Raw genomic sequence first — 22,498 nt, 5'->3', positions numbered from 1 at the left:
AAAAGAAGAAGAGTAATAGAACAAATCGAACGGTAAAAAGAAGCAAAGGACGAAACATAATCAGAGAAAGAAGAGGAAAAAAGAAAAAAAGGTAATAAGAAAAAAAAACAAAAAAAGCCGAACACAGGGAACAAATAAAATAGAAAAGAAAAGAAAATTGCAATTGAAGTATAAAAGGAAATAAAAGGAGAAAAAAAGATGATTTTTTTTCTTTTTAAAATTAAGTGTTGATTAATTGCAGATTTTTTAATTTTGTATTTAAATATATTAAATATATTAAATATTTAAAATACTTTTATTTTTTTCTGATTCAATGCTTTGAAACATAAAACATCTATCTGTAATAAATTCAATAAGAAGCAATAAGGCCAGGCCGTTCCTTATGATTATAAAAAATCAATACGGTTAATAACAATAACGAATGTGTGAATTTCGATATAAGTTTGCATTACTTCATTTATTTCAACAGAATTTCATTAAAATTACGTTTTTATAAAACATCATTAAATCATAAAAAACAACTCGGATACCGTTATATAAAACTATTAAGCGCATGTAAAATCAGTTATCGGAACCGCAAACAAAGTTCGTAAAGGTCACTTTAATTCTTCACAGTCATCCTGGGCTTGTCTATCCGATTTTTGGTTTGTGCAGCTTCCAGTCACAGCTGTTGAGGTTTTTTTTTTCCTCTTGTGAAAACCACTCAACGCATTCCGTTTCAACTTTACACACTCACTCACTGAAACATGTGTAGTGGTACAGGCGAGTGTACGGTCCAGCACCGGTGAGTAACCTGCTGTTACTTGTGGCTCGAACGGAAGGTCACTAAGCGGCACGATCGTTTCGGTAGATCAGTCTGATCAGAATCGATCCGTCAACACGAATGACACGGCGAACAGGGGCAACAAATTAATTGCCCTAGCCTGAACGGTAATTTTCAAACACGTTTAAAGGGATTTTTTCCGTTCGCTTCTTGTTGAACGATCTGTTGCACGTCATGCAGTGATATGGTTGTTCTATCTAAGCTTCGGGGTCCTAAACAATGCTATTTAGTTGGGTAAAAATGCGCACAGTAAAACAGCCACGTCCTGTCGGTCCTGTGATTCTAATTAGCCTAAGGGATTTTCCCACATCTGTTTCCTTCAGCTTTGCAGTGTGAATCGCAATTGATTGATAAACAGAAAAGGCTAATCCTAACCAAAGTGCAAATATATATCGTCTCTAGTATAGCAAGAGAAGGGCTGTAAATTATCACACGCAGCGCAAAACATCACATACACGCGCCTTCGCGGGTACCGAACGTGCGTCCCGAAGGATACTGCCATTAAGCGGGTTCGCCAATCGTCTTTATCGCGAAAAATGTTCGACACTCAAAATTGCGTCAATCGGCTAAACCTGCTTTGCAGCACGATAGACCGCATACAGTGCAATATCTTGTTGTGGCGATTGCTAAAGCTTATATGACCGTTTAATCAGGACGATAATGATTAAACGATCGGCGACGATGGTTCGGAAATTGAAGGGGAGTTTTCGGCGAGCGGTATCGGAGATTCCCACCAGCCAAGGCTTTACGATCTTACCAGCGTCAGATAGCTATCTTTCCCCAAAATTGTTCAGCAATCTCAACAAAAGCGCGTATCAATAAAGTGGAGTGTTTTACAATGGTAAAAGCATTCGTATCCGCATGGAACGATAATTGATCGGCGGGTGGTTAGGATGTTGTTGTTTGCGAAGTGTAGGAGAAAGAAAAGAATTTATTGTAGTTTTATTGTGTCGTTTATAAAACATTTTGGGGTTTAAATAGAATATGTCGTAGAGTTTTCCCAATCAGATCAATCAGAAACAGTCGGAAAAAATCGTAATAAAATGCGAGTGGAATTTCATGCTTCATTTTAAATTGCATGTAATGCAAATTGCATATTCATTGGGCGTTAGCATAACGTTTTAAAAATATATTCGAAGAATACTATCTGTAAGAATAATTTGCCACGCTACGGCTTAAAATTCTCCTTTTATCAACCGAAATGTTCTTTCGTCATAAAGTTTTATTAATAAAAAACCAAATTAGCACACAAGTTTTATGAACTTCTTTTAGCATTTTTTTATTTTTCATTCTACTCTATTTCTCATAGTGATTTTAATTTTCTTATAATTATTTAAATCAAATTATGAAACTGTATTTACACTTCTCTGTAGGCTTTTTTCCATTCCAAGTTTTACCTTCCGAGCCTTAACTTGTTGTTTGGGTAAGCGAAATATGGGAAATCTACCATTGCATACCTTTAGGCGTAGCTTAGCTCAGACACAAACCAGCTGTGTGTCATCGATCGAATACGCACAGTAAAACACGAATCGGTACGCAAACTATATTTTATGGATTGCTGTTGTTGTTTTCTCTTCCATTCGCTTCTTTTAATAGTATAATTTCATTAAATTCACTATCGATGTATCAATAATTCTAAAATCGATCGTTTGCGCTAGCCTTATCGTTAAATCCCTCTCCGCAACCGTAGTATCACACTGCGTGCAGTGCCGCACGCTTAAATGCACTTTCAAACTCTTCTTCCCAAAACCCCGGCTACAGATCCAGATACTGGACCTGCGTGGCACATATAGACGCCATTAGACTGCAAGCGCTTGCCGTGTATATGACCGATGCCGTCGTGCCGGTAAGCGTCACCAGCGGACCCATCGTCAGGGAGAGAATGATTTGCGCCACAAACAGCATGCTACCGATGATGGAAATGTCCGACGCCAGTCCACGTCGCGGTTGCATCGGATTTGTTTCGTTGCACGTATCAAGCTGGGGACAAAAGAAGGGATGGAAAAATTACATTCCATTCCATGTTATGCTCCTTTCTAATAGCAATAAATCGATTTAATTAGCTTAACATAACATACCAATCCTTTCGCATGGTACTTTGCCAGTATGATGTACGGCATGGTAAAGAGCAGCGCCCCGACAATTCCACCCGTAACACTAAACACGTACACCGTCACTTTGTTCGGGAACATGGCCATACACAGCATGCCAAGGAAATCAATCAACAGTCCTCCACTGTACACGAACCGTGCTCGGAACAATCGTATCATTCGCTCGATCGTACACGAGTACGTCGAACAGGCTATCGAGTAAATGGCCATCCCGAAACACCCATACCGGACACCCTCGATGTACAGCGCGTACTCATCCGAATCGGAGTGTGCCATCGGATCACCACCGAACACGTTCTCACCGACGAAATCCGTAAAGTACAGCGAGTAGCTGATGTGGCTCATCCAGCAGAACAGATTCGTCAGACACAGTATGCCAAGCGTGGAGGGTATCCGGAAGGTGGTCTTCAGAAACTCTTTCGCCGAGCGATGATTTGAGCTAGGTTCGTTCTGCTCAAGAAATCCGCTCAAGAGAGGCTTCTGGTCGGAGGTTCCATTGGAGCTAGCTAAATCTCCCTCTTCGGGGTCCTGCTCACTGTCGAGCTGAAGTAACAGGGTGTCTGCAATGTTTTTCATCGGAAGCAGATTCTTTTCGGTAGTGCGACGTTGCCGCTCTTCGGCTATTATACGCTCGGTCAGTGGTTGCAGTTGCTGGTCGTGCTCCATCAGCGGTAGTGGAATTTCTCGAAAGCTACACACGGTTACGCAGAGGCAGAGGGCAAATATTACCGTCACCAGGATGAAGACGGTGTTGATGTTGCCACCGAGAAGCTCTCCCAGCACCGTGCCATCCCAGTTGATGGCACCGATCAGATATCCGATGCATCCTCCAACACCGGACAGCAGCGAGTAGGTGCTGCAGGCTTGTCCGTGGTCCTCTAGAATTGTGAAGGTCGAGTTTGTTAAGAGTAACTTTAGCAGGAATAATCATAATAGTTTCAACTTACCAGGAAGACTCACATCCAACAGATAGGCCATGGAAGGAGCCTGTGAAGAGTCGGCACAAAAGTCCAATAGTATCGTACCGAGTATGGTGACCACTATCGCCCATTTGTAGTGTTCCGTAGTGGCACCAGATGATGAAGATTGGTAGGGGTTGTAATCGCGATCGATCGTTACGGTGTTGTTTATGACCGGCTGCCCAGACTCGCCTATATCGCCCAGCCAATGTCCTATCGTTTCTCCAAACGGTAGCAAAAGGCATCCTGGAACAATTAAGCAGAAAATGTTATCTATTGAAATAGAGAGAGCTTCCTTATGTTGGTTTGCGTTCCAGAAATTAAATATATTCCTTTATACTTCACTAAGCTGCTACTATTACTAAGTTCTAAGCACCAATTTATGTATCTTATAGACAGATGCAATAATGTTTCAAATTTCAGGGAGTAATATTTCCAAGAGGTTTATATTAAGCTTATGAGAAATTTTCTATAGTTAAAGCTGACTTAAATTCGCCTAACAACTGATAATTTTCAAATATTTTCAATCCTCAAAGCATCACGACGAATGAAAGAAGAGCTCCAGGCTACAGCATGATCGAATAAAAGTTCGTCTAATAGAAGCGATTCTTGGGTCTCATGATCTTCTTGCCAATACAGCTTTATATCAAGCTACATACCGAGGTCTCCGATTTATTATGATCTATCTGCTCTTCTCTTAAATCATCAATTTTATTTATTTACATATTTTGTGGAAAAAAGTAAAGTATCGTATTGGATTGTATTGGATTCTTTGTATGCCATAAATGTCTTAGTAACCTTTATATCTACTATAAAAAGTAAGTAGATATTTATAGCCAGCAGTTTTAGAGCATGCTATGCTTTTGAATTATTAGAATGTCCGTACATTAGTTTACCAATTTTTTATACAATTTTAAAAACATCGCACTTTATGCTAATTTAAAATCTGTTGTGTCTATTAGCTGTATTGGTATTGGTCAGCATTATAGATTTATTTTGTTTAATCATGAACGACGGCCTATCAGAGAGATCTGAAAGCTTATCGGCTATGAAACCTTTAAACAAATTCTTAGCTATGTTCATTACAGTAAGCACAATTCCAATACCATTATTACCTCACCATTTATTTACCAAAGCAATGCGCAATCTTTCTTTGTAAGTCTGAAATCGTTCATTCTTTGTAAATCCAATCGATGCATTCTCTGTGCATATGTTTATGCGACTTTAAAACAGAAAACAACAAATGATAATTGGCCCGTCCAGTCCTCCACAGCCACAGTAAAGGTCAGCGAAGAAAACATACACACTTGCGGGTGCAAAATTGTTAAACCGTCCTGCCCGGCCAAACATTATCAGTGCACGTGCATTGGCTGCAACGCTCATTAGCTGGATGAGCAACGAATGGCATCCTGGAGCGATTCAAAACACCCTGCACAGTTGTCATCACTCTCGCACACACACACACACACTGCTAAGCGATCGGTAATCGAATGGTAAAACGCTAAATTAAATCAAAGCACATTATGCGATAAGTGAACCACATCGCATCACCATGCGCAAACAAAACGCGTGAGCGGTGGGCGAAGCAATAAACTGTGAAGTTTGATAAGCTCATTGAGTCATCGATCGATCACCCGCGGTGGTAAATTTGGTCGGTAGCTCCCGAAAATGCTGTTCCGGCGATGCGATATCTAGCATTAAGCTGGCCGTGATAAGAGGTCGGCAATTCTTTTTATTACCATCTGGATCTGGCGCAGTCTAGACTGTGGCGTAACGTGCTCGAATCGCGGTGTTCCGATCGAGATTTAATTCGTGCCTTTGCTCATTAAAAACGCGAGTGGACGCTGTGAGCACTAGAGATTAAATGATAAATAGAATAGCGATGCGTGCTCACATCTCGCCATCATGAATGAGCTACATACAGAGGCGCACAGGCAAATGGCATGTTTAGCACTAGCTACTGTTTTGATAAAGTACGACGCCATTCATACGAGTGGTACTGGCAGCCAGTGCCAAGGTTCAGTTAGCTGTCGGACGTTTAATCGGCTTGCTCGGTCACTGGTTGCATTACATGGTTCCTAATTTTCTCGTACAATTTGTCTAACTATCTCCGGGCATGCATTAGAGAAATTGGTTTTCCGGCACGTGCCAGCACGTTTAGGCCGGCCACTCACCTAGCACGAGCCCCGTTCCGAGCACTAGCAGTAGCGGCCGGCGGCGACCTAGCCGCGACCGGCACCGATCGCTAAACGTGCCCAGAAACGGTGAGACGATGAAGCCGATGAGCGGTGAAATTCCCCAGACGATCGTCATCAGCTGATGTTCGATGCCGATGCCGAGCAGAATCGGTGTCACGAAGGCCGTCTCCGCCGAGTACACAATCTCGATGCCCATGATCACGAACGACAGCCGGACAAAGTCGAGCAGCGTTTTTTTCCTACCAGAAAAGGTGCAGACGAAGGATAAGCTGGTGCACTGTTTGTTGGGTCGTTAGTGCGTGAGCATAGAAAGTGATCAAACGTCAAGTTATGTCTCACGAAGCACGGAGAAATGGTCTAGAGCTAGTTGGTTACAGGTTGATGGAGGGTCAGTGAAAGCCTCTTAGAATTGGGTCTTGCTTTACATTGACTGAAGGTTACGTTTGATTTGCTACGATAAGTATATTAACGTTTGTTGGTAAATGAAGCAGCAATCATGCTCTATATCACTACACTCTGTTGGAAGATTCGTAAAGGTTCCATTCCAAGATCCAGAATTGGAGAGAGATCCATTGAGTTAGAACTTCAGATATCACTTTGTAAGGTTCCAAGGTACACTTAAGTAGGCAATGGTAATGTCCCGTCGTATGAATGAAGATCATCACTTCTTCTTCGCTTAAAGGTAATGCATGTCAACTCTAACTTATTAGAGTTAATAGAATAGTCAGTCCTCACTATAGGGGAATGGCCCAGTCCTCGGCATCGCAAAGATCGGTATCACTGACGCCTCTACCGTCGGGACGATCAATCTTCACTTGAGTTGTATTACTATTCGTCTTTCGAACTGACACCTCTGCAGAGATCCCCTCAGAATCCATAGCACTGATCCATGCACTCTATCGGAACGTTTATATTGGTCTAATGTTGCAATCACTGAAGTCAGCTGCCACTACACTGGATTGATTGATGGTGATATTTTGAGGTTTCATGCTGGATTAGGCTAAGTCATAATTGAATTCACCCAAAACTCTCTGTAAGGCTCCAATGTAGTTAGTAGATGGTGATCTCGATGTGCTAGTAGCAACTTCACTTTGTTGCTACATTTGTACGATTCAAGCGTAACTCTTCAAGGAACCATCCCGTTTTTTTTCACTTTTTTAAGGTCACCGACACCAACAACGAACCTTGATACCACCTTCACCTACTTTGAGCGTCATCAGAAGACCTTAAACTTCAACACTTTGTTTATCAAAGATCACTTCTCACAAAGATCACTCACATTAGGCCGTATTATTTAAATCACTACCGTCACTGTCAAGTACACCAGCTTTCCTCTACTCGTCTTACAGTATGAACGATCACTTCCTATTACACGGTCGTATCACGAAACCTTAAATCAGCACCTACTTTTTTCATTGCCTCGTTTTGGTTTGTATCGCCACACGTCCTTCCATTCCTTCACGAAAAGCCACAGTTAGATAATCACATTATGCGTAACCGAATGCTTCTGCAAGCATCACTTAGGCTAAGCACGCACACACGGCGTTAGTTTTCGTTTTTTTTTACTGCCAACCACCAGATTACACCTGATCAAGCCATCCATCATGCCTACCTGAACACGTGCGAATAGTCGTACTGTTTGTGGCGTGCGTTCTCCTCCCGCACGCGCCGCAACTCCTCCACCACCGGATCCGGTCCGGTGGTCTTACGGGCCAGCACTACCCGCCCGGAAGCGGCCGAAGAACCTCCACCCGACCCGGTCTTTACCATTGTCGCGTCTAGTCCGGAAACGGTACGGTAGCGTCTGGTGCACTGTAATGCCCGTACCGGTCTGGAACCGCTCAGTGCCCGCGTGCCACTGATCGCGACCGACGCGAGCCAATTGTAAATGCCCTTTATCTCGCGCAGCATGCTAGCCGCGGAGGCTGTCTGAGGTTGGCCGGGCGCGTGCAAACCCCGCTGCACTCCGCTCTACACTGTGCCGGGGTCGAGCGTTACCCGGGCGTTACCGTAAAGGCGTCACCTCGGTTGCGTCACCTGCGTCACCGTTACACACCCGCACCCGCGCGCTCTCGTGCTTTCCGTGTCACGCTTGTTAGATTGCCGGTGTTGATAAATAACAACAACAGAACAGAAACACACCAGGCCCGATAAGAAAATGTTTGGATTTACGGGGCGATCCAGCGAGCGTTCGTTCGGACGTGTCCGGCCACCACCGAAAATGTGGTGCGTCTAAGCTGCGCTCCAAGCTAATCGATCGGGCGGCAAGCTACTACTGAAAGCGCTCGTTGGCAGGTATCGCACCCGTACGTCGATGGAGGGCACATTGACTCATGACACGACATGACGTTGTGCGACCGAAAGATGTTAATCCGGACGAACGGATGTGGCTGATCGGCTAACCCACACTGGCAGGCAGGCAGCAGCAGCAGGTGAAATGGAAACTGACGGACAGCTTATCGGCATGGAATCTGCTTCTGCTTAATGGGGAGTAACGCGAATATGCTGACGGAGGGTAACTCCCAGCTCGACGCAGCTACAAGCGATCGAGGATGATCTGATAGTGACGTGGAATATGGGTGCCATTTTGCATTGAAAGTCTAACGGAAAATTTTTGCAAAACTATTTAAAATTTAATAAAGTCTTATGGAATGCCTATACATGCTTTATTTGACACGATTCTATGATTCTCCATCTACTTCCTATCCAATGAAGGTCATAACTGTATCCCCGCCCCATTGCTGTATCCGGGATATTAAGATAGCTCGGATCACGTCTGCCAGCGCTGTTTACTCGCAGATCTTGTAAAGCTTGCAGCTCTGATAAGAAGCATTCACCACTAATGGTACGGTGGTACTTTTCCAACTCACCTATATCCCCCTGCGGGATTATCATTTCACAACATTTATTCCTCCCGCACACAGCTGACACGGAGCCATTGTTGCTTTCAATTAAGTAATACACGTTCAACCGGTAATGGCATTCCGGGCGGGTTTATTTTTGGTTTTCGGATAAAAAATTGTTTATCATTGTCGGCACGTCGGACAAGCATTATCACATGGTTTGTAACATACATACTTGCGCTGCCGTTATCAGCGTGTGGTTGCGCTTGCTACCGTGTACTGCTGCAAGCCTACATTTAGGCGCTCGGTTTTTCTCTGAGCTGTGTGATAGCACTCGAGGGTTTGGCGGAATGTTAATTCCAACCAACCAATGCCAAACCTGTGTTCCCAATGTGTGCGAGGTAGTAAAAAAGTTTTCCTTTTTTCCAGTGATTGCATACATTGGGGCGGTGAAAATCGGAGCAAGAAATGTAGTTGTTTTATTGAGGGGTCATATCCGCATCGTGCAATAGTAGCTTAATCCGTTACAAAAATATGCTACAGGTAGAATAAATTTGTCAGCGTCTTTGTGTTGTTCTTTCTCTTCATGACCGATATTGGCAAGTCTGCCAGAAAAGTGGTCCAAACAATAATATGAATTTTGAGCTTGAGTTTATGTTTGAACGCAAGTCTAAATAATCCAAGAAATGCATTGGGCTGAATTACCTTACCCGGTAGTATGGCTCCATGAAATTCAATCGACTTATTTCTTAAAAAATCGATGACCAAAGATGAAAAATGGGACACTAATGTAAGCATTAAGAAAAAATAAACAGAGTCAAACCGTCGTAAAGCAATCAAAACCTTGATGCAACCAGGGCTTGCGGCCATAAAACGTTCTACCATGTATTTTGTGGAACTGAGAAGGAATTGTTGGGCATCTGTTATTTTCCTTTAAACGTACTCCTAACTCATATCTCTACCCTTTACTTTAAGAAATTGGTTGGGAAGCTTCGATATATTTACCATAAAGAGCTTATCTTGAACTGTGTGTTTACTATTTTTGATCGCATCTCGCGAATTTGTAAACGAATAAATAAAGCTAAATTGTACTGCAAAATTTTAATGATTAAAAAGACAGTAAAATCGGGAATAAATAAATAAATCTACAATTTGTTGCGAATAAAAATCAAACAACCGCCTTCATGTGTCTTCATATGGCAGGACTGGCCATTCATTACATCTTGAAGTTCGTGCTTCAATTTTTTCTCAAGCCCAATGCAAACACACAACTCAATTACATCCCCAAGAAATACCCAACGTAAATCAGCTTTATGGCATATTAAAAATTTATTCTCCCAACGATTGAAAGCAAATTAATAAATACCGTACCGATAAGCAACCATTCAACCCCGGTCTGCAAAACGATGTCGTCTAGGCATTATGCATGAAGCATGTTTATTGTGTCAAATTACCTACAAAACAAAACACTAAAACAGTAAGCAAATGGGTTCCACCCGCCATGTACACGATTTAAATAAGGTGCCAGGTAGTAGCAGTAGTAGTAGCACGCTCTCGGCACGAAGTAGTAGTAGACACTGCATAACGTTGGGTTGGTATCACAATGGTCCCCACCATACCACGGCGCACTGTGGGCTTTTCATGCTATTCGTCTGTCGGTCTGTCTGGTTGTACTTTAGGAGGCCGGTCTAGTCGAACCGCACCGCTCATTACAGGTCCATGTAGACAACTTGCGAGGCACAGACCGAGGCGAGCAGACTGCAAATGCTGGCACTGAACACGACGACCGAGGTCGTGCCGAACGCGGAGATAAGCGAACCCATGCCGAGGGCAACGATGATTTGTGCTACGAAGATCATACCACCGACGACGGCAATGTCCGTTGCGAGACCTCGCTTCCGTTCGTGCGTTGGCTCTGTGCCCGGTTTCGTCACCTTAAACTGTGGGACACGAGAGGATAGATTAACATACAGGACCCACCGGGGTTCGGGGTTTTTTTTTAGCAGAGTACTTACCGTTCCCTTCGCGTGATACTGTCCAAGCAGCAGGAACGGCATCGTGAAGAGCAGTGCGTACACGATTCCACCGGTTGCACTCAGCACGTACACGGTCACCTTGTTCGGGAAGAAGGCCATACAAGCCATACCGATCGCGTCCAGTATCAGCCCGCCGCAGTACACCGTGCGTGCCTTCAACACCTTGATCAGCTTCTCGATCGTGAACGAGCAGGTGGAGCACGAGATGGAGTAGATGGCCATACCGAAGCAGGCATACCGGACGCCTTCCAGAAACAGCTTATACTCGTCCGAGTACGAAGGTGCCGCCGGATTGCCCTTAAACACCTCCTCACCAACAAAGTCCGTAAAGTACAGCGCGTAGCTGAGATGGCTCATCCAGCAGAACAGATTCGTCAGGCAGAGGATCGCAATCGATTTCGGCATCATGACGATGCTCTTGATGAAATCCATCGGACCCATCTGTACGTTTTCCTCCTCTTCCTCCAACTCAACCTCGGCATCCTTTGCCGGGGGAGCACGCTCCACATCAACCAGCGCATTGTTAATCTTCTGCGGCACGGCGTCCTGGGGCGATTGGATCGATTGCAGCTGAGCCGTTAGCGCTTTGCTTACATCTTTCACCACGAAAATTTGGTTCTGACGGCGTGCTTTCTCCTTCTTGATCGTTGCTTCCGTTAGCGGGCGCAGCAGTTCGTCCGATTCGAGCAGCGGCAGTGGGATCTCACGGAAGCTGGTCAGGCTGATGGTAAGACAGATGGTGAAGATGATCACCACCAGCGTGAAGACGGTCTTGATGCTACCGCCCAAGAACTCTCCGAACGAGGTATTGTCCCAGTTGATGCCTCCCATTGCGTAGCCTATCGAACCGCCGAGTCCGGCAAGTATAGAGAAAGTACTACAGGCACGCCCATGGTCCTCTGCAGAAAAGAAGGGATGGATGGCATCACTTGTACAGGAATTCTACATCGCAAGCACACGCTCATTCTTACCTGGCAACGACACGTCCAGCAGGAAGGCACGCGACGGTGTCATACAGTTGTCCGCATTGAAGTCGGTCAGGATCGTACCGATAATGGTGATCACGATCGCCCACCGATAGTCCGTCCGATGTTCGGCAATTTCTTCATCGACCCGGTAAAAGTTGTACGATCGGAACGCGTCGGATACGATCGTCCCGTTGAGATCTATCAGGGCTGCGGCACCGTTGAACGTGTTGGCCGGATCGTCCACGATCTCGCCCAAATCACCAAACCAGGCGCCAATGTTTTTCCCGTACGGTACCAGTATGCAACCCGTTATCAGACCGACACCGAGCGCAAACAGTACCGGGCGTCTTCGGCCGAACCTCGACCGGCATCGATCACTAATCGAGCCGATAACGGGCGATAGGAAGAAGCCGATCAGGGGTGAGATGCCCCACACCATGGTCATTAGCTGATGTTCGATGCCGATGCTGAGCAAGATCGGAGAGACAAAGGCCGTCTCGGCGGAGTACACAAACTCCATCCCCATGATGACGGCTGAGATTCTGACGAAATCGAACCGGGACTTATTTCTGTGGAGGAGAACACAAAATTACGGGTTTGAGGGGGATGGGCTAGTTTGCTGACGTAAACGGGTTGTGGCGTGCCCACTCACCGAAACACGTGTGAGTAGTCATGTTTTTGGCGCCGTGCATTCTCTTCCCGGACATGTCTCATCTCCTTTACCACGGGGTCATTGCGAAACTCCGAATGGAAATTGCTACCACCACCGGCGACCATTGTGAGGCTGCTCTGGAGTGAGGTGCTGAGCTGTGCACGTCTGGAAGTTGTCGGTTTGCTGCTGCTAGTGCCCGGCTGCGATTGTCCTAACGTGCCCGCGCTTCCGCCTTTGCTTGGATCTTCGTTTGTTTCTACAAATGGGCAGAGAGAAGGTGTTAATTAGCGTTTGGTGGAAAATTGTAGAGCAACGGTAAATGTTCCCAACCATAACCGTTCATGGCCAAACATTGGACAGGTTGGTTTTGTGGCACGCAATTAATTCTACTCTATTTAGCTGGACTAAGAACGGTCAAGTACGCTCGGCAACAGGCGAACCGCTGAACCATAATCCGTCTTGGGCTATGAACACTAACTAAACGTGACATTCCGTTTCGACGACCCATTAGGCGCAGCATCCCGACGCGACCCGAACAAACAACAACGCTGTCGCTTCTAATCGTGAGGAGTTGTGATCACTTTTTTTTTTTGTTTACACCATCGTGGTACATGGACGAAAAAACGCATCCCGTTTGATACGTTATCGCGCCGAAAACGTCGTTCTTCGTCCAAGCTTCCCGGCATGATTTTATGGTTAATTTTCTGCCGCCCTAATAACTACATCCCCGGAACGATAGCGTTAGCTGGCGTTCTTGTCGCTTCTGCTCAATTATTTTAAATCTCGTAGAATTACTCACTTGTCATGATTTGGTTTTTGGTTCAGTGTGGAATAATTTCAACCCCTCCAAAGTATGCTGGACATTTCTGGAGCACAAACAAGTGTTTTGACAATTGGTCTACCACACCGGTTTTCGCAAGTCGGCTCGTGGTGAGTAGCCGATGCTTACTGTGTTTAATGAAAAAAAAAAAGTTTTGTTTTGATGTCAAGATGCATCCAAGTTATCCTGGTAGCGCCTGAAGGTATGCAATGATTCTCTTTTAAACGCAATCTAGCATACGTTGCGAGACCTCTCAAAATCGACCGAACAACGCTCGGAAAAAGGGTAAAAGCAATTCCGTAACCATTTTAAAGCATTTTAAGGCTATCCGGAAAACACAAAAGAACTCATTAAAGTCGAAAAATGATTGCGCTCACACCATTACTCCGTAGAATGGAATGTTTTTTTATGGGAAGGTTTTACGTTCTGTCTGTAGTTTGCTTTGTTGTCTAGCACAGACGACTAGCTACTTCTAGTGCTTGAACAGCAACCACTCGTCTACCGATGCCTTGAGAACGTCTGTTACCATAGTTACGAGCTGTCGACCGAGCCCTGAATCTTCCGGTCCTCTTCAAATGCCCCCGGTTCCACTATCAGCATAATCTTTTTACTGCTCATTCTCATTGCTCAGCTGTTCTTTTATTGGTACCGTTCATAAGTTAAATGCCATTCCAACGGGGGTTATTCGAAGTACAATAAAAAATTTTGAATGAAATTTTATTTCAATGGAATCAACTTTAACTTAATGTTATGAAATCTTCAACAGCATCTATAATTAAAAATATACTCCCGACAATGCCTTCCCCAACAATATTTCCCCCCAAGGAAAAATATTTCCTATTTTCGTCCGCATCAATAATAACTTCCACGTCAACACGCCCTGTCACAAAGCGGAAAGCTTTCGCCTAATGCGTCATGTGTGACGAAACGGAAAGGATAACAAGCGGCAAAAAGCTCCTCACTTTGCATCTGTTTTGAATTCTGCCATAAATTTTCCATCTGCCAATATCGATCGCTGGAGGAACGGGAGGGTGTTGAAAACTTTTTCCCATCATTAAACCTGTCTCACTCTGTCGCCCTTTCTCGCGACGATCTGTAGATTTGTATGAAGTCGGCGGGTGAATTGTCACGACACAAATGTATGGATGTAATTCTTAAGTGATTTTCACACATGCGTGAAGGAAAACATCATTAGCATACCGCGAGAAAACAGGTCGTGATGAGTGTTGTTAAGGAAACACACAACGACAACACCACTTTTTGTGAGAAACACAGCTAGCTCCAAGAAAGCGACCGCTGAAGATGCAAAATCTGAGTAAAGCGTATTTTATCAATGGAAGTTATGTTAGGTCATGGCTTTTTGATGGCCATGCTTCTGCGTTCGCGAGTACTGCGTCTAATTAATTTCGGCAAACCCGGCCACATTGCTAGCTTATTATGTCATCGATCATAAGCAAAACCGTTATCTGCTGGTAGAACCATCTCAATAGGTTCCCACTAATCGCACTAATCCAGCTTTGCATGGTCGGCAGGGCGAAGGAGTGTAATAGATTAAGCGATTCCAATTAATGTTTAGCTTGACTGACCGTTTTTGCTTGCAAAAAGTGATTTGCGGGTACGGGCCAGAAGAACCAAATGGAATGGAGCACTGATAAGTGCGAGTCTTATGCTTCTGTCTACAGGAAGAACAAGCTTCGGCTAACAAACACACGAAACAAGGGCTTCTTGAACCGTTTCATACTGATGCGAGCGTGATGGATGGGCTGTTCCATTGCAGTTGAAGTGTCCCAGCCGTCGATGACGTCTTGAAGGGGGTCCAGTATTATAAATTAAAGAACTATTTCGCGCCTAGTCCCTCCTCAAGTGTGCACTTGATGCTGGTTCGATATTTAGAGCACAGGTATTTACCGCCGAGCTTGTTACGAGAACAACTCATCCACAAAACATTGTTTGCCCGCTGTACTGGCTGACTGACTACTGATGGTGGTAGCCCAATGGAATGGGGTGAGTGCGTGGTTATGCTTTTCTTGCGGATGGTGCCACAACGCAGCCACCTTTTTCCCACACGCTCAGTTCAAGTTCACCAGAGGTTCGCGCATTCATTCCGCATGCTTGCACGTCAGCAGCATGTTTCGTATGCCCATACACGTGTAGGGCGATGCAAAACATTAACGCTGCCCCAAAATGTAGACACATACACGCTTCGCGAACGTTCTGGAGAGCTTTAGGGGTAGCTTTTTTCCGATCCGTCTGCGAATGAGAAACATTTGTGTCAATGGCAATGGGCAGCCTAATAGATTGCATACCCGGTGCAACACTCACAAAAATTCAAACACTGATTGGATATCGAGCCGGGAGGGTGGTGGATTAAAATTGTTCATGAATATGTTTGAGGTTTGGTCACGGGCGAATTTTTGAACGCTATTTCGTGCTGTAAAATGGTAGTAGTTGTTGTGTAGCCGTGTAATGAAGGATATAATTAATCCTCTAATATTCTAGCAGGGTGAAAAGTCATTCTAACTCAAAAAAGGAAAATCTGTTAGCATAATTTTCTTGTCTAGGCCTTTATGTCTAAATTTCCATTTTCTACCGTAAAGGAAAATTACAACTAAAACTCTGGTTCATTAAAAGTTCCATCAGTACCATCATAAAAGTACCAAGTGGCTACTGCTAAATTTCATAATATAATTACGAGGGTGACACACAAGAGTTTATTAAAAAATAATATATTATCCTGAACATCAACCACTAAATTTGAGTTCTAAAAAGAACTGCTTGTTTTGGCTTGTTTTTCCTTAACCGAAGCCTAACTCCTGGGAACGCTATTGGTATGAGTGAAAGATAATACGCATATTCCCTTTCACTCCGTTCCGTAAAATCTTGTAAAGTCTGAGCTGTCTTCGCTGCAATCGCGATCGGTGTTTGAGTGGTTTGGTGGTGCAGCGATGAAACTGTCTTTTACTGTTGGACGGGGGACACGTTGTGCATCGTCTTGTCTGGAAGATCACGCGGTGTACCCGGACGAGGTGTGGCGAACCCTATTTCGACTAGCGAGGTCTGGGGTTTTGAAGGTCAAACCTCCGACTACTGCTAGTGCTGCGTCGATGCGTGTAACGCAACTACATATATATTGAAACGATTTTCAACTTTTTTGACAAGTTAGCAGTACTTTCATCAAGGTAAATATCAAACTTGTCGAAGGCAATGATTTTATGCGGCACATTCTTTGAAAATTCATTACACCTATTGATAGGGATTCTACTACACAGAACAAAATACCTTATCCCATCCAAACCGTTAACGCAGTGGAAAGTACTTACTATTCGGCCAGGCTATAATTAAGTCTTACGAGCCATAATATGGCCAAAACAAACAAAAAAAAGGTATCTCTTAGTTGCTTGAACTAAGTTAAATTTTATTTTTTTAGATGTTTTTTAAGAAGAATCCTTTATGAACATTCATTACATTCATTCTAAAACAGTGTAAATATAAAATAAATCAAAATTATAATTTAAAGCGATTAGCTAACAGTTAAGGCGAAGGCTCCACTTACATTCTGGACGTCGTTAAATGTTTGTAACAATCTACTTATTGCCATCGGGCATTGTTCATTCGCCTGCCAACAGGCGTACTGCCCACAACTAGCCGCCATTATTCAATGTCAAGCTCATCAAAGCACTGAGCAACAATGAAACTAACCTCACTTCAGAGAAAACTATCAATAGAGCTATAAATTACAGTTTATTTGCCTACACTTTAACGGACACTGGCCGGACACTGGACCGGTCCAGAACATCCCTCAGTCGAATGAAGTTACCGGCAGGAATTATATCCCTCCGATGGGTGTTGCTTTCATTGCTGGAACTGTGATTATGATGCAAATTTAATTGATCCTGTGCCTTTGGTGATGCGCCTAGATATGAGGTAGTAATACCGAAAGTAGAGCCTAATTTTCATAGTAAAGTACATTGCACGTACCAAAGCTAACAACGCTCCGCAAACTCCGGAGCAGAAAGCTGTGGTAGAAGATTCCTGGAACTGGTTAAAAGCATCGCATAGAATTTCTAATATCCTGTATTGAGGATACTGGTCAGATGATGCCATGCATGGGGCTGGTGCCAATTCCGCGAAATTATTCAAAGGAGAGTTCGCATGGGAGAGTAGCAACAAAAAGAAGCTCGGATCACTTCATCACACCTTCTAATTGCAACAATTGCATCAACATTCTGATCGTCCATCGCACACCAGTCAAACGGTTTCACCCTTAGCAACGCATTTGCTCCCACACGCTCGTGACCAGGATTATCGCATGCCCCTTTTTTACCCACTAGATCCACCCTTCAAGTACTCACCCAACTAGTCTTCCCCAAGCAAACGAAAAAAAAAAATCAACTCCGGGGAATTTCTCGCTTTCTTTACACCGCTTGGAACAATTCGAGCTCCCACTGGTTCACGGTGCGAAACGGCACGCTAATGTTCTGATGGTTTGCTGACGACTTATTACTGCCTTCAGACGTCGTGTCTTGTAGTCAGCGAATGGGTACGGTTTGCACATAACTTTCACTCACTTCACCTCACACACCTGTTTACACAGCTTCACTTGCTTGACTTGGTGGCTACGGGAACTCACTGTACGTCACGTGTCCTTAACGGGTACTGCTCGTCCAAGGAACACTGGTCCCATTCAGGGTGGGAGTTTGGCAAGGACTGTCAGCAACACACTATTGACGGACGGTGACAGAGCAAAGGTGACACCCGTAAACTATTCGTAAAATGTGGCACACTGGCAACGATTCGAAACTGAGCTGAGTCTGAGACTTGAGCACACACTCGCACACCGGGGACGGACAGTTCGAGGACCCGTGCTATACCAGCCGGTTATCTACCGCACACTGAACGCTCCCACAGCGGTTGAAGATTAATTTATACAATGCTCTCACTCACCCTATCGGTCGCTCGTTGACTGCCCATTTGCAAGACTGCCCTGCTGCACCTCAGCCCATCATCACGCACCGATTCCATCATCTGTTTTCCGATAGTACAGGCCGGTGGGGAACATAACATGAGGGGAGGGAAGGTGTGTGTAAATCTGATCGAGTGCGGCGAGAAAAAAAAAAACAGCACAGAGATTCACCAGAGCACCACCCTCAAAAACTCTTCCGAAGCTTATCGATGATAATGTGTATCACTGAAGCTGCATCTCGATTGTGCCGCAAAGTAACAGCTACCGAGCACGCGATTCTTGTTGCGTTGAGCGGGGTTCTTTTGTTGCTGCTTCTTCGCCTTCTACGTGCCATGGTTTGGTGGACAGTGTGGCTGACATTTCTCTCGACGTGCTGAAAACAATCGAAATCCTTGTCCGTCAATTTTCTTCTCACTTTGTGCCATTATCTTTCACCTGTCGGTACGCTGTTCCGGGAAGGCACAAGCTTGTGACGATGAGGATCGGTTGTGATGAGTAAAATGTGCCGATTCCCATTGCTTCCTGTTATCTTGAGATAGATTTCGCAGGAAAATTGAATTTACCCTTGGTTTATACACCTTGGACGAGACCTCTTGAACTAGGCCCATAAAACCAACTCGCTTGGACAAGGCCTCTCTCTCTGGACTCTTGGTTGAGGCTCCTTGGACGAGGCCTCTTGGACTAGGCCCGTTAAACTAAGTCTCTTGGATGATGCCTCTTTGACTGGTCCTCTTGGACGAGGTCCCTTGGACGAGTGTCCTTGAACAAGACCTCTTGCACGATATGCCTTGGATGAGGCACCTTGGTTGAGACGCCTTGGAGGAGGCTCCTGGTATGAGGCCCCTTGCACTAGGCCCCTTAGGCGAGGTCCCTTGGACCTTGACGATGCCTCTTGGATTAGGCCTCTTGAACGAGACCCGTTGAATGAGGCCCTGTGGGACTTGGAGTAGGTCCCTTGAATGAGGTCGCTTGGACGAGGCCCCTTGGACTAGCTCCCTTGGACTAGGTTCCTTGGACTAGGTACCTTAGACTAGATCCCTTGGACTAGGTCTCTAGGACTAGGTCTCTTGGACTAGGTTCCTTGGACTAGGTTCTTTGGACAAGGTCCTTTGGACTAGGTCCCTTGAACTAGGTTCTTTGGACTAGGTCCCTTGAATGAGGCTCCTTGAACGATATCCCTTGGATGACGCATCTTGATTGAAAGCCCTTGGATGAGGCCCCTTGGACTAGGCTCCTAGGAAGAGGCTCCTTGGATGAGGCATCTTGGGCGAACCCTGGCCAGAAGCTAGAAGCCATAAGTGGCAGACTAACCCTTCTGAGGTTTTATTGTCCACCAAGAGGAAAATTTTGAAGCTTTTCATTTAATTATTTATGAAACTTTCCCTGTGAAGATTGAATCTACATTTGTGTCCGTGGGTCCTTTCGGAAAAATCCTCTGCACTCATTGGTACGAACTCAACATTCAATAAATTACTCATCCCAACCACACGTCGATGGTAGACAATTGCAACTTTGTCCACAGCTGTCCCAGTCTAGAACAATCTTTCCCACGGACGCTCCGTTGTCATCTGTTTGGCTGAGTCTATTTGTCCATGCCCATGTACACGCTGGAATTCCACCGGCTCACAATCAACGCCCATAATCAGTTAATAAACACTAACCAGCAACCTACACCAACAGTTTTCGGTGGCAGTTTGGCATGCGGAACTACCGACATCGAACGATTTGTTTCATCAGTGTAAAAAGAGGCCTGGAAACACGGTTGGCCAAATTGAGCGGCATCAAACTGATTGACAATCGCTGCTAGTGATTCAGTACGGACCAGTTTCTTATCAAACGCCGATAATGAACAATTCGCTATTCTTTGCACCCACGAGTATCCGAAACAAGATGCTGGTAGCAGGACCGTGAACTTAGCACCCTGCCTGCTCCTATTATCAATCGTATGTCACGACGCGTTATGTGAAAGTGTTTTCGGTTGTGCCGAAATCGGTGCACCTGTAGATGATACGTATGCTGCACGAGTTGTGATGAACTGTCGCCGGCACGTAACACCATCCATCATGCCGGACTTTCTCTGCTGGGATTAGTTGGGAGTACACATGGGCGTGGACGAGCGGGAGCGTGCGCTCGCGTCTGTGTTTGGATGCGTTATCTGTGCCGAACTGCTCGGATGGGCTTTTCTGGATCGAGAGATAGGAAATTTCCTTCGGCCCCCATTTTCTACTACAGGCTACGATGCTGCGAGTTTATCAGTGCCGACTATCACCGTTCTGTCAACGTCTCGCCGGTTCGTCATCATACGGCTGCGACACCTTTCTGGAAGGTGCAGTCCGGTATGGCCCTGGGAGAACATACTACCGGGATTATACTGGCAGGTAGAAATGCAAATAAACAATGGACATTCGCAAAACGAAGCTTTAGGTTTAGCACGTGTCACGATTGTAAATCTTAGCTTACATCATTGGTGATTGTAGGCGATGCATTTCTGCAACTGGAGATATCTCTTTTTATCTACATGGCAAATATCTGCACACCCCCGACGGTGTGACAATAAAGATTTTACTAGCTTGATTCAAATATTTTAATGCACAATTTAGATAGGATTGTTCAATGTTTATTATAGCAAATTATCTATTATGCCTGACGCGTGTGATTTGACCCACTTCTATAGCAAAACCTTAAACAAAAATAGCAACCTGCCTATTTTTATAAACTGTAACCACTAATCATAAACAAACACGATTGAAATATGGACAAACCTGTCACTGGGCACATCCTACAATCAAACCCGTTCCAAAAGCGGGGGATCTAAGAAATCAGTACCGTTTGTTTAGTATTAAACTTTCGCAGCCAGTCCATTTCCTATGCTAACAATTCGCCAGCACTCTGACGGGAAACTTTCCCAGACAAGGCCAGTCTTCCTTTTCCCTGGATGGGAGTGCCTTCTCCGAAAGCATACCGTGCTGTTGTTGATTTACACATCGGGGTAGAAAATTATAGCCCGTTAGCAGCCAAGCATACGGTAGAAATATACAGTAGGGCGATGCGGTCTGTTGTTTGCTGGAAAGGATCGTGGACGAGATAATAATTTATCAAGAAAGGATTTATTAAGCTTCCTAGCTGATGGTGGGCAGAGTGGTTGTGGTTGTGAGCGGTTCAAAAATAGCTTTCAAAATTATTTAGCTAGCAATAGCAACCATGAAATAGCAACCCGATTCCAATTTCTCTCGCAGGCGCCTACAAGTATGCAATTTGGTGCTTTCGGTTCAAATTTACTGTTTGCTATAAATTTAAATTTCGATTGCCGCTTAGCGGTCGATTGTGTAAGAAGGCAGGCTATTTAAGATGCTTTTATTCACATTTGAGATCATGAAAATAAAATTTCCTGAAACAAATAAATAAATCTTAAATTACTTAATAAAAACAGAATTTTGCCATATCAACAGATTGTTTTCACCTATAAAATATTTATTTATCTTAATGGACTTTTCGGATCCACTAGCCAGCAATGAATATTTTTCACCCGTCTCTGATCCCATTTTCCCATCCCCTTCTCCCCTGTTTTATTCGGCAGTGCCATTATTCTTCCGAATGTTTTTAAAAGGCCGTAATCTATCCGTACCTCTCCGGCTACTGGTCCGACGCTGCTGACCGGATAGACCAACAAAAACAATGCCTAATGATGTTTTCTATATTTATGAGCACCCAGGGTAGTTCGGCATCCATTTTTCGCCTACGACAAAATAAATTCAACAGTTCCCCGCCCCATTCGACGGGATGGCGCAAACGAAAACAAAACGAGGCAAAAAAACACATCGAACCTGACACCTCGAATCGAACAAGAGCTGACAGCTTCGTCAATTGATCGAAACGAATCGACAGCTGTGTGTGTGTGAGTGTGTTTTTTTGTTTTCAGGAGCTAATTTCATTCCCCTTCCGTATAAAGTGATGGACGGTGGGAAACGACCCTGACGGTCCACCTACATGCCAGCTCCGATGACCTACAGTCATCCCTTCAGGTCAGATCGGAGATGGCGAGATGGGCGGATGGATTCGAAAGGAAATGACAAAATGTTTACCAGTGCGCGTGTATGTTGCTACGCCTTCCGACGGAAATGTTAC

The 22,498-nt window shown here is 44.7% G+C and overlaps 2 protein-coding genes across 4 annotated transcripts; both read right to left on the bottom strand.

The window, feature by feature from the left end:
* Positions 1-2,352: 2,352 nt before the first annotated feature.
* LOC118504070 (proton-associated sugar transporter A-like) lies at positions 2,353-8,485 on the bottom strand. Its single transcript, XM_036038116.1, has 5 exons — positions 7,704-8,485; positions 6,068-6,330; positions 3,882-4,139; positions 2,902-3,812; positions 2,353-2,803 (listed from the first exon to the last, which is right to left on the bottom strand). The coding sequence occupies exons 1-5, from the start codon at positions 8,000-8,002 to the stop codon at positions 2,579-2,581; spliced, it is 1,956 nt and encodes a 651-aa protein (XP_035894009.1). The 5' UTR covers positions 8,003-8,485; the 3' UTR covers positions 2,353-2,578.
* Positions 8,486-10,343: 1,858 nt separating this feature from the next.
* On the bottom strand, positions 10,344-18,324 carry LOC118504067 (proton-associated sugar transporter A-like). 3 transcript variants are annotated; one of them, XM_036038109.1, is made up of 5 exons: positions 17,763-18,324; positions 12,591-12,846; positions 11,942-12,507; positions 10,950-11,869; positions 10,344-10,874 (listed from the first exon to the last, which is right to left on the bottom strand). In XM_036038109.1, the coding sequence occupies exons 2-5, from the start codon at positions 12,713-12,715 to the stop codon at positions 10,644-10,646; spliced, it is 1,842 nt and encodes a 613-aa protein (XP_035894002.1). In that variant the 5' UTR covers positions 12,716-12,846; positions 17,763-18,324; the 3' UTR covers positions 10,344-10,643. The 3 variants fall into 3 exon arrangements, with proteins under 3 accessions (XP_035894002.1, XP_035894001.1, XP_035894000.1); XM_036038108.1 differs by lacking the exon at positions 17,763-18,324 and adding an exon at positions 13,390-13,479; XM_036038107.1 differs by lacking the exon at positions 17,763-18,324 and adding an exon at positions 12,921-13,089.
* Between the last annotated feature and the right edge of the window lie 4,174 nt (positions 18,325-22,498).

This window comes from Anopheles stephensi, chromosome 2, assembly GCF_013141755.1.
Source record: "Anopheles stephensi strain Indian chromosome 2, UCI_ANSTEP_V1.0, whole genome shotgun sequence".
NCBI lineage: Eukaryota > Metazoa > Arthropoda > Insecta > Diptera > Culicidae > Anopheles > Anopheles stephensi.
The sequence above is the reverse complement of the archived record's forward strand: the minus strand, read 5'-3'. Positions and strand labels throughout refer to the sequence as shown.

What these genes read in the sequence shown, in the direction of transcription:
- LOC118504070 (XM_036038116.1), bottom strand. Translation starts at nt 8,002, where the DNA reads ATGCTGCGCGAGATAAAGGGCATTTACAATTGGCTCGCGTCGGTCGCG. An exon ending in GTTGGATGTGAGTCTTCCTG is followed by an intron (nt 3,813 to 3,881) that starts GTAAGTTGAAAC and finishes TCACAATTCTAG; the next exon opens with AGGACCACGGACAAGCCTGC. An exon ending in AGTACCATGCGAAAGGATTG is followed by an intron (nt 2,804 to 2,901) that starts GTATGTTATGTT and finishes TTTTGTCCCCAG; the next exon opens with CTTGATACGTGCAACGAAAC.
- LOC118504067 (XM_036038107.1), bottom strand. An exon ending in GACTACTCACACGTGTTTCG is followed by an intron (nt 12,508 to 12,590) that starts GTGAGTGGGCAC and finishes TCTCCTCCACAG; the next exon opens with AAATAAGTCCCGGTTCGATT. An exon ending in AGTATCACGCGAAGGGAACG is followed by an intron (nt 10,875 to 10,949) that starts GTAAGTACTCTG and finishes CGTGTCCCACAG; the next exon opens with TTTAAGGTGACGAAACCGGG.